Source organism: Ahaetulla prasina, chromosome 1 (genome assembly GCF_028640845.1).
Source record: "Ahaetulla prasina isolate Xishuangbanna chromosome 1, ASM2864084v1, whole genome shotgun sequence".
Classification (NCBI taxonomy): Eukaryota; Metazoa; Chordata; class Lepidosauria; order Squamata; family Colubridae; genus Ahaetulla; species Ahaetulla prasina.
Genome location: NC_080539.1, coordinates 244,676,788 through 244,696,163, shown reverse-complemented (window position 1 = coordinate 244,696,163; position 19,376 = coordinate 244,676,788). Strand labels below are relative to the sequence as shown.

At 37.4% G+C, this 19,376-nt stretch overlaps 1 protein-coding gene across 5 annotated transcripts in view; it reads right to left on the bottom strand.

Annotated features, from left to right (window-relative positions):
• Positions 1-19,376, bottom strand: part of LOC131204156 (mucin-2-like) — an 87,042-nt gene that overhangs the window by 29,300 nt on the left and 38,366 nt on the right. For all 5 annotated transcript variants that reach the window (XR_009156547.1, XM_058195090.1, XM_058195076.1 and 2 more), the window contains 7 exons: positions 16,505-18,025; positions 14,883-14,996; positions 11,804-12,067; positions 9,179-9,475; positions 5,767-6,081; positions 3,172-3,486; positions 214-543 (listed from right to left, as the gene is read on the bottom strand). Coding sequence is in view for 4 of the 5 variants with exons in the window: in XM_058195090.1 (XP_058051073.1) it covers positions 214-543; positions 3,172-3,486; positions 5,767-6,081; positions 9,179-9,475; positions 11,804-12,067; positions 14,883-14,996; positions 16,505-18,025 (3,156 nt within the window). In the remaining variant the exon portion in view is untranslated. The remainder of the gene's footprint in view (positions 1-213; positions 544-3,171; positions 3,487-5,766; positions 6,082-9,178; positions 9,476-11,803; positions 12,068-14,882; positions 14,997-16,504; positions 18,026-19,376) is intronic.

Genomic DNA, 19,376 nt, shown 5'->3' with positions numbered 1-19,376 from the left:
AATGTAAGAAAAAGGCCAAAGCATTTTTGTTCATAAATTACTTTTGAACAAAGTCCCCATTATTAAAATTGTTTAATAACAACAAACCTTATTATTGGATTCTTAGAAAAGAAGCTGTTATTTTAGTTCTTTTTTCCACAGGAATCTGGTTTACATCAACCAATTTAAAAATTACTTTGAAATCTGGCATAACAAGATATTCCTCTCTTTTACCTGTTGTTTCTGACGGAGCCTCAGAATATGCAAGTGCTTCTTCAGTGAAATCATTATTCCCAGACGATGATGATGAATTCATTTCTCTGGTGTGTTTTGGTATCATTGTATAAGAAGAATCAGCAACATTGAATGAGCTAGTGATGTTATCATTCTTAGAAGTGGATATTTGGGTTATATTAAAAACATTCTGGACTTCTCTTGAAGTTGATAATGTGAGCTCATCACCTCTCTCTGATGAACCTGAAACAGATGTACTGTCCTGATCAGAATGGGAAAATCTGGTCTCTATATTCGAGCTGCTGTTTGGTGGATCACTGCTTTCTACACCTGAAATGTAATAGTCAAATATTAGAGGCATTATGTTCATATGCTAAACACCACAAATATGTTTCCACAATTACATTCATGCAGCTCTAATAGAAAACATTGATTTTTCAGGGAATAACTACTGTTTTATTGAAGAAATTAACAATCAAGTTAGAACACTGTAACTAAAGTAAGTTAATTTTTTTTTCACTGAGAGCTCATTTTTATGTTCAGCTATCATATGGCAGAATGTAAGACATCAACATATTTTATTCTTACTAAAATTAACTTAAAGCATTATATTTTCAAAAAAAAATCTTAAATTTTGACTTTATCTTTTATTTGAGGTCATCTTCTTTAAAATAACTTCTCTATCTTTTTCTAAGTAAGATCTTTCACCACTGAAGATCTCTTCAGAACTACTCAAATAATTGCATTATAAAAGAAAAGTCTTTGCTTCTGGAATACACTTCATCTAAATGTAGACTAATGCCCCAAGAAAACATTATTACTAATTAACAACTTTCAAGAACTTTATTGATATGGTTTAAACTGGAGCTGCTTTTACAAATTAAATGGTTCTCTTTTTTGAAATAAATTGCCTTTACTAATTGAGCTGTGAAATATAACTTGGGAATTTTCTGCACAAGAAAGCAAAAATGCATTAAAACAATTATATAAATATCATATTTAAAGAAACTAGTATCCTAACTTTTCATAAATATCCATAGCCACATTCTTATCCATTTACTATAATCTAAATCTGGAAATCAGCCCAATTTTCTACGACATTCAAATCATATGCCCACCCTACCTTATGCCCTGAGGAATTCTCCTATGTATTGGATAACATATTTCCATATGGTTGTGTCTAACTTTTTTAATTATTTGAACCCAAAGAAATTATAACCATGATTCATTTTTGTCTTAGCTTCACTGTAAATAGAACTACACTGTAATTTCAGAACTGCTACATCTATTGTATTTTACCATATACAACCGACAGGATAAAAACACGTGCCTATTAAACTACAGAGAAAGGAGATTCTGAATAATGACTCCAATATATGCTCCCTTAAAACAAGTGGAATGAAATCTACTTCAATGCTAGGAAAAATGGTGAGCCTTTTTCCTCACCTTGAATTCCTAGTGCCCTTTAGCCATGATTTCTTTCCTATCCATTGCTACATTAAGCTTAACAATGACAGGACGAAAGAAGGAATATTCATTTGACATTTCTTTTAATATTACAAAACCAATTGAATGGTCCGGAGTCAAATTTTGGAAAAGAACTATGTGTGGGGAGAGGCTGTTATAAGAGATGAGATTGATGGGCACTAATACTGTAGCAATATCAAGGAAGGAATCCACAGCAGATCAGGTGAATGGGAAAATCCCAACCAATAGAAATCCTTTACAAGGCTAATGACTTTGACTGTGGCTTCCCATTTTGGTACTGAATTATTTTCTAGAAGCAGCAAGAAGGCTTATCCCTAAATGTGATGCAATTAGCATGTGGATAAGGAAGGGAGAAGTAAGGGAATTTATGAGAAGTAAGAGGATTTCTATGTGGCTCTTTCTTCCTAGGAAAAAAGATTCAAAACAGTGGCAAATCATATGAATATACAGATATTAATTCTAGCTACATGGAGAAAAGCAGGCAAGAGCAAGCAAGACTCTGTCTGCAAGTGCCAAGCAATAATACAGGTAGTCCTCGACATACAACAGTTTATTTAGTGACTGTTAGAAGTTACAACAGCACTGAAAAAAGTGACTTGTGACAGTTTTTGTAACATCCCCATGGTCACATGATCAAAATTCAAACGATTGGCAACGGGTTCATATTTATGATGGTTGCAATGTCCCAGAATATGTGATCATCCTTTGTGACTTTTTAACAACAACAACAACAACAACAACAACAACAACAACAACAACAACAACAAGAGTTGGAAGGGACCTTGGAGGTCTTCTAGTCCAACCCCCTGCCCAGGCAGGAAACCCTACACCACTTCAGACAAATGGTTATCCAACATCTTCTTAAAAATTTCCAGTGTTGGATCATTCACAACTTCTGCAGGCAAGTTGTTCCACTTATTAATTGTTCTGACTGTCAGGAAATTTCTCCTTAGTTCTAAGATGCATCTCTCCTTGATTAGTTTTTACCCATTGCTTCTTGTTCTACCCTCAGGTGCTATAGCTTGACTCCCTCTTCTTTGTGGCAACCCCTGAGATATTGGAACACTGCTATCATGTCTCCCCTAGTCCTTCTTTTTGTTAAACTAGACATACCCAGTTCCTGCAACCGTTCTTCGTATGTTTTAGCCTCCAGTCTCCTAATCATGGTTTTTGGTCTTCTCTGCCCTCTTTCTAGAGTCTCAACATCTTTTTTACATTCACATTTTTTACATTTCTTTTTGTGCAAAGCAAAGACAATGAGGAAGCCAGATTCACTTACCAGCCATGTTATTAACATAATAACCACAGTGATTCATTTAACAACTGTGGCAAGAAAGATCACAAAACCGAGCAAAATTCACTTAGCAACTGTCTCACTTAGCAACAGGAGCTTAGGGCTCAATTGTGGTCGTAAGTCGAGGATTTCCTGTAGCGTGCTGAAAACTGAAACCAGATGTCTTTCATTCTTACCTATTTTTTCTGAAGAAGCTTGAAAATGTGTGCTTGTTCCTTCAGTGACATCAGTGATCTGAGGAGTTAAATCTGTTTCGACCGGAGTTAACAGGTAAGAAGAACCAGTGAGGCCTGAAGAACTAGAGGTTTCATTGCGCCAGGCTATGGATCCTTGCGTTACATTGTGAGCGTTACTGACATCTCTTGGGGTTCGTAATGTCCTCTGCCCATCTAAGCCAGATAGAACTGAAATGGAGATACTGTTCAGGTGATAAGTGGAGAAAATGCCTTCTGTACTTGAGCGGCTGCTGTGTGACTGACCATTCTCTTCAACTGAAACAGAATAGGAAGGAATTAATTTCAGTCCTAATTTTCTCATCAATATGTACACGAAAACTTTCTATCAATTTTCAAATTAAAAAGTTGCTCTTCATTTCCTTCAGAATATTTTATTCTATAAAAAATAAATTTAAAAATTGCTCTCAACTTGCCTTGCAATTATATTTATTCCACATACGTTTGGGAATACTGAACCAGCTGCTGCTGCTGCTTCTGTTTTAAAGAAAAGGGTTCTGAATTCTTATTCAGGTAAAAAAAACTGAACCTAACCAGAGATTCTGGGAGTCAGGCGGCATATAAATTATTTTTTATTTAGCTTTCATTGCAAGATGTTCTGGATTCTAAGGACATGTTCGTATGTGCCAGCCTGCTGCTCACACTGCCCAGTTCCAAACAGGCCCCAGACTTAGTGGCCCACAACCTGGGGCTTCAAGTCCTGCCTTAGCCATGAAAGTCATTCTCTCTCAGCCCAATTCAGGATTGTTGTTGTTGGGAAAACAGGAAGAGGAAGCTAGGTTGGATATGTTCACCTCCTTGAGTTGTTTTTAAAAATAATTAAGGTGGGTTACAAATAAATAAACATAAAAATAGAATAGAATTGTAGGATGAATACATATCCTTGTTACACATCATTCCATGACAAGACGGATTGGAAGATATTGCCATGTACACAGTAAGTTTCAAGTTATTATGCTCTCAGTTTCTAGGGACATAATATTTTACTTTCTTCTTAATTTGCATTGGGCTGTTTAAGTTCCTAACCAACTTCCACTGACATCAGCATTAATTGGCTCTCAATTTCTGAGATCGCTGGATTGCTTATGATAAACTCTATCACCATAATTAAATAGTATTTTCTCAGAGCAGACCAATATGTGTCCAAATCTGCAAGTAATCACACTTATTGTCAAGAAAATTAGTACCGTTCATTTTCATCTTAATTGCACTATACTTGGGGATTGTTCTATAAAAACTAGCAGCATCTATCTATATACCACTAAAACTCTTGTGCTGGTTTGTCACCTTCAATTGGGCAAAATTGGAAAGTATTGGGTTAACAAGATAACCAAGATAACTCAAATGAATTAATTTACAGAATCACAGGATCCATAACTTCTGTGGGAATGAAATTTGGAAACCTGTGGCCGCTGCAGGACCACTGTGCTTTCCAACAATATTTCCCAGTAGATTGCATGGTTCAAAGGAAGATGGGAGGCCATATATTTTCCTCTTTTCTGCCTTTCTGCCGTCCAACATTCAACTGATGATTAGTAAAGCATGATAGGAGAGCAGCAATTGGCTGCTTTGGGACTGGGGCTGAAATTTAATTCTTAATGGAAGTGAGCTGTAAAGAAAGGATGAGAGAGTGACTCAGATGCCTCCTGGTAAGATGGAGCTGGGTGGGGGGACCACTGGTGGTTGATGGGTGAGCCCTCTTTGTTCCTGAAGGGAGAAGGGCCTTGGGGACATGTCAGGATGAGGAGCAAGGATGCAATTTCCTCATGGTCCACAGCTCCTTTTATTTCTCTCCTCTCTCCCAGAAAAAGTAACAAGCAGTTCCACAGGTCAGCCGAGGAAGAAGAGGAGTGATTTCCAACCCTCTTCCCAAACAAAATCAATGGGGAAGCTGGCAGGAAGTCAGAAGTAGCTCCCACTCCCGCTTGCTTTTTTGCCCATCTGTGGTCATTCCATTGTTCCCCCTCCACCCAAAAATATAACAAGCAGTGATATTATGCTGCTGAGAAAACACGGCATTCAATAAAAATCAAACTACTTTAATACTTATACCATAATCTAAACAAATTCATCATTAAAAAGTGTTTTTAATTTCTTTCACATATTCATTATAGGAATCAAACAAATCCATCTTTATTATGGTGGGTAGATTAACAAAAATATATGAACCTGTAAGATTTCAAAATGCATAGAAATCTCAGCAACTGCTGTTTCCGTGAGAGTTTCGTCTTATCCTATCACATTTGTATTATGTTTTACACAAACCCAAAACAAATAATTTGTGTGTGTGGGGAAATTGCCTTTGAGTTATTCTTGACTGCTGGCAACCACCTGGATAAGTCCTGCAGTTTTCTTGGCAAAGTTTGTTTTTGGAAGTGATTTGCCCTTATCTGTTTTTCTAGGACTGAATGGGAGGGCCAGGTCCAAGGTCATCTAGCTGTCTTCATGTCTAAGCTGGACTAGAACTCAACCACTACACGAAACTGGCTCTTCAAAGTAATAAACATAAATTCATCCTCTGAAAACTTTATCCTTTACCTGTTGTTTCTGAAGGAGCTTGAGAAGGTATAAGCATTCCTTCAGTAAAATCAGTGTCTTCAGGTGACAAATCTGGGCCAATCTCTTCTGAAGTTTTCATATGAAAAGAATGAGCAAAATCTGAATTGCTGGAAATGGTAGTATTGGCAACAGCGGAAGTTTGTGTGTCACTTTCAAAACTGCTGACATCCCTTGCAGTTCGTAGTGTACTACCTTCATCTCTTTTTGATAGACTTGAAACAGATACACCATCTCTCTGAAAAGTGGGAATTTTCTCTTTAAAAGAACTGCTTCTCACTTGGCTATCTTCTGCATCTGAAAAACAACAGTAAATATTTAGATACACCACCTGCAAGCGTGAAGAATGAATGAAGACCATGTTTTAGAACCTACAATATTAGTAAAAATTAGTTTCAAATATCTTTAGCCTGAAAAATAAATTTTAAACATTATTATGACAAGTAAATGAATGTATATGTTGTAAGGTTTTAGACCATCTTTTCATTAGATAAGTAGAAAGTCAATAAATGAATTCAGGTCTTGTTGTGTTTATTTCATAATATGCAAATTATTAATTTTGGGGGGGGGAAGTTTTTTTCCCATGAATCACTTTCTCAATAATTGTAATTTTTTCTTGTCCTGAAGGACAATATGCTGTAGTGTACGGGTTCAGATCATTGGGCTATATCTAACATTATGAAAATTAATTTCAGTCTATCAGCAGAACTGGATGCCTCTGATAACTTACTGTGCGAGTTCCTAACCTTCTAGAAGAAATTTGTGGATTGTGGTATAGTGATGAAGGAGGAGAGAGGATCTGATCCACTGGTTTCAGACAACGGACATATTTATATGCAACATTTTACCTCAGGAATTTATTTTAATTGTTGTGTGGAGCAGATTAGCACATTAAACATACATAGACCATACGAAATGTAATGATAAGACATGTCCTACACATTTTTGCAAGCACTCAGAACTTTATTAACATTTTAATTCAATTTATCCTATGTTCAGACTCATATTCAAATACCACTAATATTTTTACTAATTTTATACCAACATTAAATGATTAGATATAAGTATCTTAAAATGTTTTAAGATTACTGTATCAGTTCAAACCAGTTCCAAAGAGAAAACTGTCAAGAAGATTAATAGTATCATTCATTTAGCCCTAATTTCACCATAGAGAGAAAGAAAAAAACCCTTATACTTTGACATTAAAAAATCAGTTTAGACTTTCTTTGGAATTATATTTTATTCATAAAGCAGGTATAATAAGAAACCATTAGCAATTGTTCCATGACAAAGAAAGGAGAAGAATCTAAATTATTACCACAGTGAAATTCCATCCATTAAAATAGAGTATAAGATAAGTACATTCCAATGATAGAATGTCAGGAAAAACAGCATGATCCATTGAATTACAAGTGTGCTTGATCCTAATTTTCTATAACAGATGGAGTTAAATCTAGCTGTGGATCATGCTAGAGATCTCTGGTCTCCAAGGTACTTGATTTCCCTATAACCCACAGCAGTTTCCAGTCCTATGATTCTATGATTCCTCACAAGAACTGGATTCAGTGAAGTGTAGGATATGGTACACAGAAGATACATTACAGCATAATATAAGGAAAATGGCAATCATTTAGATCTCCCAGTCTGAATTAAAATTATTTCTGATACAATGAAATCTATGTGGGATATATGTTTTGTCTATAGTTATTGTCAAACTGCCTCAGATCAGTGTTTAAGAAAATAAAGACCCAACTCCATCATTTTGAAGAAATTGGTAATTTATACTAAACAAGTCTGTATGCAGTACAAGCAAAGCCAGAACTGGAAGTAAATCAAAACCACAGAGTCATATCCTCTCCTGAACCCTCCCCCTATTAGAGGTCATACAATAATAATCCAATGTCGTCTTCCTCCTTGGCCACATGTAGTATCACTTCTGATATTCTCCCTCTGTCAATCTTCTGGATGGAATGTGAAGTAAGCAGCTGCCGTTACATTCACGCGTTAAAACAGTTCAAACATCTGTTTAAAAAGGCTATCTCCCTCCCCCACACATGTAATGTCAAGCCGAACGCTGGGAACAGTAAAAGCCTCCCCCCTCCTCCATAAATCATGTAAGACACACAGTAGAGCAAACTTTTAACAAGGTAATAAAACAGTAAAACAGTCTAGTAGGAGAAATACACTTAATTAAAGCGGAGGCTGACAGTTATTTATCTAGTTAGTTATCTTCAAGTCTATGATAGACAGACAGACAGACAGACAGAGATACCCAGTGGTGAGATTCAGCCAGTTCGCACCACTTCAGGAGAACCAGTTGTTAACTTTCTGAGCAGTTTGATGAACTGGTTGTTGGAAGAAATCATTAAGGCAGAGAACCGGTTTTTAAATGATTTGAATCCCACCACTGGAGATACCATATATGTATAGGTGTCTCTGTGTATGCAAGAGTCATTTGGAAGTCAGACTGCTAGACTATTGGACTGCTGCAGTGCAGTTTACATGGAGGTACCCTTGAAGAGCATCTGGAAGCTGTAGCTGGTACAGAATGTAGTGCTGCAAGCAGTCATGTATGCCTCACCATCAGAATATGTTACACCTCTGCTCTGTGAACTGTATTGGGTGCCTGTATGCTTCCAGGTTCAATTGGTTGTATGGTATGTAGGATTTGGAATGCACTTTCCTGCATCTTTGTTTATATCAGGGGTCTCCAACCTTGGCAACTTTAAGCCTGATGGACTTCAACTCCCAGAATCCCCCAGCCAGCAAAGCAAAGCAAAGCAAAGCAAAGCTGGCTGGGGAATTCTGGGAGTTGAAGTCCACCAGGTTTAAAGTTGCCAAGGTTGGAGACCCCTGGTTTATATTCATAGCTATTTGCTTTTACGGTTTTAATTGTTTTGCCGAACTATATGTGCCATCTAGAGTCACAAATGTGAAATGTGTGGCTACATAAATTCAATAAATAAATAAAAATAAATTCAAGAGGCTGGGAATGACCTTTAAATTTCTTCATTGCATGAGGCCAGGGAACTGCCTCTTCCCAAAGATGTCTACCTATTCCATTTGGGCTGTCAGGAGAGGACTGCTCTGGATCCCCTCCGTTAAAAAATACCTCATTTTACCTCAGCTACCAATTACATGCATGTTTTTTATATGCTTTGTTTTTTTTTAACTCTTGTTGGCTGCTCAAAGTAATGAATTTGAGATGGGTAGCCAAATAAATTGAAATTGCAAATAATAATTTTTAATAAACTTCATCTTCAAATGTCTTAGCCGTTTGTTTTTCCAGTTAACCATCCCAACCTTTTTTTTCTTGCTTGATGTGTAATTGTGATGTTTTGTTTTTATCTTGATACCAGGCAAGGTTCTGAAGCTCAGGAAAAAAAATCTTTACCTGTTGCTTGTGAGGAATCCCAAGGATGTGTACTTTCTGCTTCTATGGTGAACCCAGGAGATAAATCTTTTTGTCTGGTTTGAACTGGAGTCAACACAGAAGAAAAATCAGTAAGAGCTGAACTGCTGGGTATTTTACTCTGAGAAGCTGTGGATATTGATTCTGGATAGTAAGAACTACTGGTGTGCCCTAGAGTCTGTATTATCCTCTTCCCACTTCTGTCAGATCTGTTCTCTGTGTAAAAGTTGGAAGCAATGCTCTCCATATCTGAGCTGCTCAGTGGCTGACCATTTTGTTCTGAAATGCAACAATAGAAAATTAATCCATACAGTTGCAAAGTACCCAAGCAAATTTTTATTTACTTTTTGGAAAGCCTACGATAATGCTACTCATTAAAATTCACATAAAGAAACAATTTAAAATCTTAAAGGTATTTTATTTTATTTTATTTATTTTGTCACACATTATATATGAGCATAAGCATGTAATAACTATACAATATATAATCATATATATAAGTATGAGTATGTAACGTAACATAACATCAGAGTTGGAAGGGACCTTGGAGGCCTTCTAGTCCAACCCCCTGCCCAGGCAGGAAACCCTACACCATCTCAGTCAGATGGTTATCCAACATTTTCTTAAAAATTTCCAGTGTTGGAGCATTCACAACTTCTGAAGGCAAGTCGTTCCACTTATTAATTGTTCTGTCAGGAAATTTCTCCTTAGTTCTAAGTTGCTTCTTTCTTTGATCAGTTTCCACCCATTGCTTCTTGTTCTACCCTCAGGTGCTTTGGAGAACAGCCCGACTCCCTCTTCTTTGTGGCAGCCCCTGAGATATTGGAACACAACTATCATGTCTCCCCTAGTCCTTCTTTTTGTTAAACTAGACATACCCAGTTCCTGCAACCGTTCTTCATATGTTTTATCCTCCAGTCCCCTAATCATCTTTGTTGCTCTTCTCTGCACTCTTTCTAGAGTCTCAACATCTTTTTTACATCGTGGCGACCAAAACTGGATGCAATATTCCAAGTGTGGCCTTACCAAGGCATTATAAAGTGGTACTAACACTTCACGTGATCTTGATTCTATCCCTCTGTTTATGCAGCCCAGAACTGTGTTGGCTTTTTTAACAGCTGCTGCACACTGCTGGCTCATATCTAAATGGTTATCCACTAGGACTCCAAGATCCCTCTCACAGGTACTATTATTGAGCAAGGTACCACATATACGGTACTGATGCATTTTGTTTTTTTGGCCTAAATGTAGAACCTTACTTTTTTCACTGTTGAATTTCATTTTGTTAGATAGCGCCCAATGTTCAAGTCTGTCAAGATCTTTCTGTAACTTGAGCCTATCTTCTGGAGTGTTGGCTATTCCTGCCAGCTTGGTGTAATAACTATATTAATTGGATATAACGAAAGGAAACAATAGGATAGGAACGGTAGGCACACTTGTGCTCTTATGCACGCCTTATGCATATCACATAAGGTACTTATGTGATATGTAAATATACAAATACAAAAACAAAAAGGGATAGAATACCTGCTCATACAAATATTACCTGTTCAGTGCTTCATCTTACTGCCAACCTCTTGTTAAGTTCTTTGGTATGCTCTGTCTCTAATGCAACTGGGTCTGGTACATATATCTAAACTGTGTGCTTATGCAATATGTCATTTTATGATTGGTGGAAGTGAAATTTCCACCATAGTTCAAAGAGTGGCTGATCACATTTATCTTTTTCAAATGTATTGTAAGATTGCATGGTTGCCAAACTGAAGAACAACAGAATAGCTTAGGAAATCTATCGATATTTTAAAAAATATGTATTAAAAAATAGAACAAGGTTCTAATCTGAAAATAATTACTGTTGGGTATGGTAAATTAGTGCCAATTGTTCTGATCTTAATTTCACTTTACCAACAGTACTAGCAACAATTAATTAAAATTTACATTTACATTATACAGTCTCTTTTTTTTGCAGAATAATCAATGTTGCAAGAGAATTTGAGAAGGTAAAAACATGTATCTTTTAAGCCAATTTAAGATTAAAAACTTCTTTCATGATTTACCTATAATCATATTTATTGAGAAGAATTAGTGGATGGATAATTTTATTACAAACAACTATCAATATTATTAGTACAGTACTCTGAAGTATTATTACAGGTGAAATCATTTTCTCTAGCTTTATAAACAGGACTTTGTTATCCTACTGTCAATTATTACAGTTTTTATCCACAATTTTTCAGAAATTGTCCCAATAATCAGTGCCATCTCTTTCTAATTAAAACTTGTAATAGGAAATCTAATGTATGCATTAGTATTATCTTTAATGCTTTACAGGATAATAATTCAGTCTGTCCCAGTTTAAACTTTGTCATACATATTATTCTGGGCTAGAGCCAACTTCAAACTAGATTTTATTGTCCCATTAAAGAAGATGCAATTATTTCATTCATCTTCATCTCCTAATGACTTCAGTTTATTGCATCTTTCTAAATAAACTGCTTGTTCTTTTATTTTGTTTTCTTGTTTAATAGCCACCCCAAATATCTTTATCCCAGATAGCCTTAGCAATGCTTAAAATCCAGAAGAAACAAGAGGATTTTCCTTATTTACCTGTAGAAGCCTGAGAAAATATAAATGCTTCTTTAGTGACGACAAAATCCCTGTGCAACAAATCCATTTGTTCGGTCTTTTCTGGTCTGAATGAAAGCCTTGAAGAACTGGAAGTGTTAGCGGTGGTGAATGCTTGTGTTACATTCTTGGACTTCTCTTCATCTCTGACTAATATTCTTGAAACAGTCACACTGTCCAAGTGAGAACTGGATATTTTTCTCTCTGTGTTTGACCTGCTGTTCATCTGTTTAGTGCCTTCCATGGCTGAAATATATCAATGAACAGATGAGATGAATCTTCTACAGGCTGAATAAACATAATGCTTTTTCCCTAATGGATATTCATATGTATTTAGTGGACAATAATACTTCTGTTGGGAATAGGTGTTTTATTTTTATAAAAAAGATCGAGAATTTCGATGTAAAACTTATAATGACGACATTTAAAATTTCCTCTACATAAGCTTCTCAGAATCAATTGATTATTGCAGCAGCATATAAACCTATGAAAAATATATAAGCAAATAGATGAGGAATTATACATACATAAAGAAACCAATCCAATTCTATGTTCAGATATTGTCACAACTTACTAAAATATGTATTTGTATTTAAATCTCTTGGGGTTTTTTTTCACATCCAATGGAACATACATTTTGTCTTTTCAAAAAAAGTTATTTCAGATTTTAATACATGTTTGGAGATTTTGCTTGTGTTTATTATCTGATATAGTCAATTTTTGTCATATATAAGACCAACTCAACTTATCTCTGGTGAATATTAGCTCAGGATATCTAATCTGTCCATAATTCCTTAAACTAAAGTAGGGGGAGAAAATTTCTTCTATTTCTGATACTATTAGAATTTAAAATTAGCTAAGGTAGATAAATAGTGAGATTCAAGATATATTATATACATAGCACACAGGTTTACTTACAGTGCTAACCTAGTTGCTTAATCATTTGTTGAATAAGCCTGAATGGGTTCAACAATACCCATAAATCACATCAGCTGAGTTTATTCAAATCAATACAGGTAGTCCTCGACTTACAACAGTTCATTTAGTGACCATTTAAAGTTACAACTGCATTGAAAAAAGTGACTTTTGATTGTTTTTCACAGTTATGACCACTGCAGCACCTCCATGGTCAGATGCTTGGCAACTGACTCATATTTATGACAGTTGCAGTGTCCCGGGGTCATGTGATCATCTTTTGCAACCTTCTTGCAAACAAAGTCAATGGGAAGCCAGCTTCACTTAACAACCATGTTACTAATTCAACAATTGCAGTGATTCACTTAACAATTGTGGCAAAAAGGTTGTAAAATGGGCCCAAACTCACTTAACAAATGTCTCACTTAGCAACAGAAGTTTTGGACTCAATTGTGATCATAAATTGAGGACTACCTGTAAGGTCAAACTAAAATTGAAATCCAGTATACCACTTTATGACCATAATTAAACGACAGAACATAGAATTCAGTATTGTGATGTGGTGTTGGCCATTACCATAATTTGGATACCTTTAAAAGAGTAGTGAGAATTCAGGGCCAGTCAAACTATTGATGGTTGTAGAGAGTGTGGTTGCATGGCAGCTCCCTCGGCACCTGGAGGAAATTGTCTATCTAGACCCGTTCCAGTCTGGCTTCCGACCCGGTTATAGCACGGAGACGGCTTTGGTCGCGTTGGTGGATGACCTCTGGAGGGCCAGGGACAGGGGTTGTTCCTCTGCCTTGGTCCTATTAGATCTCTCAGCGGCCTTCGATACCATCGACCATGGTATCCTGCTGCGTCGGTTGGAGGGATTGGGAGTGGGGGGCACCGTTTATCGGTGGTTCTCCTCCTATCTCTCTGATCGGTCGCAGACGGTGTTGACAGGGGGGCAGAGGTCGCCCTCGAGGCGCCTCACTTGTGGGGTGCCTCAGGGGTCGATTCTCTCGCCTACCCTGTTCAACATCTATATGAAGCCGCTGGGTGAGGTCATCAGTGGTTTCGGGGTGAGTTATCATCTGTACGCTGATGATACTCAGCTGTACTTTTCCACCCCGGACCACCCCAACGAAGCGGTCGAAGTGCTGTCCCGGTGCCTGGAAGCTGTACGGGTCTGGATGGGGAGAAACAGACTCAAGCTCAATCCTCCAAGACGGAGTGGCTGTGGATGCCGGCACTGGTACAGTCAGCTGCACCCGCAGCTGACTGTTGAAGCAGTTAGTGGCCCCAAAGGAGGTGGTTCACAACTTGGGCGTCCTCCTGGATGGACGGCTGTCTTTTGATGAACACCTGGCGGCCGTCGCCAGGAGGGCCTTTACCAAGTTCGCTTGGTTCGCCAGTTGCGCCCTTCCTTGACCGGGATGCCTTATGCACGGTCACCACGCCTGGTTACGTCTAGGCTGGATTATTGCAATGCTCTCTACATGGGGCTGCCCTTGAGGTGCACTCGGAGGCTGCAGTTAGTCCAGAATGCGGCTGCGCGAGTAGTAACGGAGCCGCCGTGGCTCCCACGTGACATCGCTGCTCCGTAGCTTGCACTGGCTTCCTGTGGTCTTTCGGGTGCGCTTCAAGATTTTGGTAACTATCTTTAAAGCGCTCCATGGCTTAGGACCTGGGTACTTACGAGACCGCCTGCTGTTACCTTTTGCCTCCCACCGACCCGTACGCTCTCACAGAGAGGGTCTTCGCAGGGTGCCGTCCGCCAAACAGTGTCGGCTGGCGGCCCCCAGGAGTAGGGCCTTCTCTGTGGGGGCAGTGACGCTCTGGAACGAACTTCCCCCTGGCCTGCGTCAAGTGCCTGATCTTCGGACCTTCCGTCGTGAGCTCAAAACATATCTATTTATTAAAGCGGGACTGGCATAATTTGGGTTGAATTTTAAATTGGGTATTCTTAATATTTTTAAATTTTTAAATCTAAATTTTAATAATCAGCCTTTAAAATTTGCTCTTTTTAAATGTTGTTTTAAATTGTATATATTTTGTTTTTATTTTGGCTGTACACCGCCCTGAGTCCTTCGGGAGAAGGGCGGTATAAAAATTTAATAAAATAAATAAATTAAATAAATAAATAATGAACGCTAAGTATTACCTCTGGTATAAGTCTTGGGATGCCTGTCTATCTCAGTTGCTTGAGAACATGAGCAGAAAGGTTTTTGGCACTTTTCTCTAGTATGTGGGCTTTCCATGGACATCTGATTGGTCACTGAGAAAGGATGAGAATACAGAATGCATGACACTTCTTGCACTTCATACACTTTTGATGGTACCATTTCCCACAATCTGGACCCTGACAGTTATTTTATTCAACTCAGTGTATATAGATTTTCCATATCTTAACTATTCAGAAGCCTCTAGATGATATTAAATATCCAGAAGCCTCTAGATGACAGTAATGAAGTCTAGAAAATGCTAACTCTTTGCTGAATACTAGCAGCTCTTTGTACTTCAATGTACAGCTTAAAATCTCAAATAGTTCAGGTGAATTTTGTTCTAAAGTTTGAAGCTTGTTAATTTCAACAAATTGTTGAACAATAGATTATATTCAATAGATTATAGGGGCCGTGATAGCTCAGGCTGTAAGAAGCCTCTTATTAAAACACAGCAGCCTGCAATTACTGCAGGTTCAAGCCCGGCCCAAGGTTGACTCAGCCTTCCATCCTTTATAAGGTAGGTAAAATGAGGACCCAGATTGTTGGGGGGGCAATAAGTTGACTTTGTAAAAAAAAATATACAAATAGAATGAGACTATTGCCTTATACACTGTAAGCCGCCCTGAGTCTTCGGAGAAGGGCGGGATATAAATGTAAATAAAATATATATATATATTATAAACAATGAATTTAACACTTATTGTAAAAGATATATTCAACTCAACCAAAGATTAGAAATATATTCCAAGGATTAGAAAAGTAAATATCTCTTTATGATTGAAAAGAAAATACGTAACCCATGGGGAATTGCTAGTAACTATTCATTTTAGTCTTAATTGCATGGGAAATAAAAACCATAAGCATAATTAAATTAAAAAAAATTGTTTTTAAATTGTTTTGGACATCTGCTACATATTTCATATAATAATGTTGATAAGGGAACATCAGCAACTGCTTGCATGGAGTTCAGTTGTACCAGGTCTTTGCAGAGATTTCTTACACTTATAAATGTGTTGTTTTACAACAATGTTCTAGATTTGTTCATTATTCAGATTCTGGACTTCATCAGGAGAAAGGGTGCCATACAAATGAAACAGATTATCATAATTATGAACATAATCATCATTCCTTTTATTTCAGTTTTATTTTGGAATGTAGTTCTTATAATTTCTCAGTATTACCTTCCCTGCATTAAGATAAAGCCAGTGTTGGACATATCTAATTTTCTTAAGTGATTCCACCTATTATTAATAAGATTTATTTGAATCCAATAAGATAAAAAGAAGATAATTTTGGTAACCAAATTATCTTTAGTGCTGATACTCAATAAAGATGCAACCCTCTGCAACATCTTTACCCATTGTTTGAAATGAAGATTTAATTAAAACAGTAATATATAAATTATTCTTTTATTCCAAAATAACTTGTTTCCCTAGGGATAACTTATTTTCCCTTTTCTCTTTACTTTTTTCCCTATTCATCTAGAACATCTGGCTTTATATCGACATGAATAAAAGACTACTCCGAAATCTTGATCAAATGTGAGATCTTTCTCCTTTACCTGTAGTTGCTGAAGGTGACTGAGAATGTCTATCTGTTGCTTTAGTTTCATCACTATCTTGTGTTGACAGATCCATTTGTTGAGAATCTGCAGACACTATCACGTAAGAAGAATCACTGGAGTCTGAAGAGCCAGACATTTCAAGACTAGAGATTGTGGATACAGAATGTGGATTTTGAGAACTTCTGCTCTCTCTGACAGTTCGGAGTATCTTCTCCCCATTGGTGGGCATTTCAAGTTTAGTGATTGTGGACACAGAATGCGGATTCTGAGAATCTCTCCTGTCTCCGAGAGTTTGTAGTATCTTCTCCCCATTGGTGTACATTTCAGGGTTAGAGACTGAAGATGTAGAATGCGGACCTTGAGAATTGCTGCTCATTTTGACAGTTCGTAGTATCTTCTCCCCACTGGTGGATTTTTCAAGGTTTGAAACAGCAGATGTAGAATGTGGATCTTGAGAATGGCTGATGTCTCTGAGAGTTCGTAGTATCTTCTCCCCACTGGTGGATTTTTCAAGGTTTGAAACAGCAGATGTAGAATGTGGATCTTGAGAATGGCTGATGTCTCTGAGAGTTTGTAGTATCTTCTCCCCACTGGTGGATATTTCAAGGTTTAAGACAGCAGATGTAGAATGTGGATTTTGAGAATGGCTGATGTCTCTGAGAGTTCGTAGTATCTTCTCTCCACTGGTGGATTTTTCAAGGTTTGAGACAGCAGATGTAGAATGTGGATCGTGAGAACTGCTGATGTCTCTGAGAGTTCGTAGTATCTTCTCCCCACTGGTGGTTTTTTCAAGGTTTGCGACAGCAGATGTAGAATGTGGATCGTGAGAACTGCTGATGTCTCTGAGAGTTCGTAGTATCTTCTCCCCACTGGTGGTTTTTTCAAGGTTTGCGACAGCAGATGTAGAACGTGGATCTTGAGAATGGCTGATGTCTCTGAGAGTTTGTAGTATCTTCTCCCCACTGGTGGATTTTTCAAGGTTTGAGACAGCAGATGCTGAATGTGGATCTTGAGAACTGCTGATGTTTCTGAGAGTTCGTAGTATCTTCTCCCCACTGGTAGATTTTTCAAGGTTTGAAACAGCAGATGTAGAATGTGGATCTTGAGAATGGCTGATGTCTCTGAGAGTTCGTAGTATCTTCCTCCTACTGGTGGACATTTCAAGGTTTGAGTCAGCAGATGCTGAATGTGGACCTTGAGAACTGCTGATGTCTCTGACAGTTCGTAGTATCTTCTCCCCACTGGTGGATTTTTCAAGGTTTGAGGCAGCAGATGTAGAATGTGGACCTTGAGAACTGCTGTCTCCGAGAGTTTGTAGTATCTTCCCTCCATTGGTGGACATTTCAAGGTTAGAGATTGCAGGTGTATTATGTGGACCTTGAGAACTGCTGAAGTCTCTTATAGTTTGAAATATCTTCTCCTCACTTCTTTTGGATATGCTCAGAATTGTCATATACTCCATATCAGAACTGGAAATTCTTTTCTCTGTGTTGGAGTTTCTGCTTAACTGATGAGTATCTTTCATAAATGAAACATAGCAAAAAGAAATTAGTTATGTAACCTACATATTTTGCAGAATCTCTTAGACTGTGTTCATATAGTAATTATATTTCTGCAAATATAATAGAAGGCTAGTTAATTTCCCAGGCTTCTAATCTGACAAAAATTAGAAACATGTGGGAAAGAAGCAATGATTCAGAGTGTTAATAGAAACATTTAACCTTGAAACAGGTGCAAATAAAACATTGCTATGAAATATCCCAAATGTAGTAGCATAGGAATGCAGAGGGAATGAGAGGAAGACCCAAACACATTGTCCCTTGTCCATGTTGTAATTAATGTTAGAAAATTCTTATTGCTCTGCTTCAACACAATGATGCATCAAACACAAGTAAGATTAACTTCTGAGAAAACCTCTGCATGCTACACATTTTAGGATTGTTTTGATGAATTAAAGTTTCACATACTTAATGAGCTGAGTACAAAGCACACATAAAAAGTTAAAATCAGGGTATTGGGCAGAATAAGGTCCAAAGTCTGTTTCAGACATCATGTTTGTTACGGCTCAGTATGGTATGTGACATCACCCTAAGTATAAAATCATAGTGGTTTTTCTTTCTACATGTTAGGGTAATGCTCATTTAGCTTGCCTGGAATGATTATTGGAGCCATATTGGACATAATTCTCACTAACGGAGATGAAATGATACAAGGTGTTGAAGCTACAGGAACCTTGGGGGCAAGTGATCACGCAATACTGGAATTCAACATTATGCAAACACAAGTAGTAGAACAAAGTCAAACTAGAGTCTTGGACTTTAAGAGAGCTAATTTCAATAAACTTAGAGAGAGCTTGAGAAGGATTCCATGGATAGAATCCTCAAGGGGAAAACAACTCAAGAAGCTTGGGAAATTTTGAAAAGTGAGATTATAAAAGCCCAGTCTAGTACAATAGCAATGAAGAAGAAAAATAATGAATCTCAAAAGAAACCAGCATGGATGCATAAAGAACTATCTGACAAATTGAAAGACAAAAAGTGGAAAGAGGGGCAAATAACTAAGGCAGAATATCAGCAAATAGCCCGAGCCTGTAAAGATGAAGTGAGGAAAGCTAAGGCTCACAGTGAACAAAGGCTAGCGACAAAAGTAAAAAATAACAAAAAAAGCTTCTTCCAACATGTTAAAAACAAGAAAAAAGTCAAGGAAACAATTGGCCCATTGCTGGGAGAAAGTGGCAAGAAGGTGACAAGCAACAGGGAGAAAGCAGATCTACTTAACTCATATTTTGCATCTGTCTTTACACAAAAGGAAAAAACAATCCAACCTATCAAAAACAGCACCACAAAAAACAGATTAGGAACACAAGTTA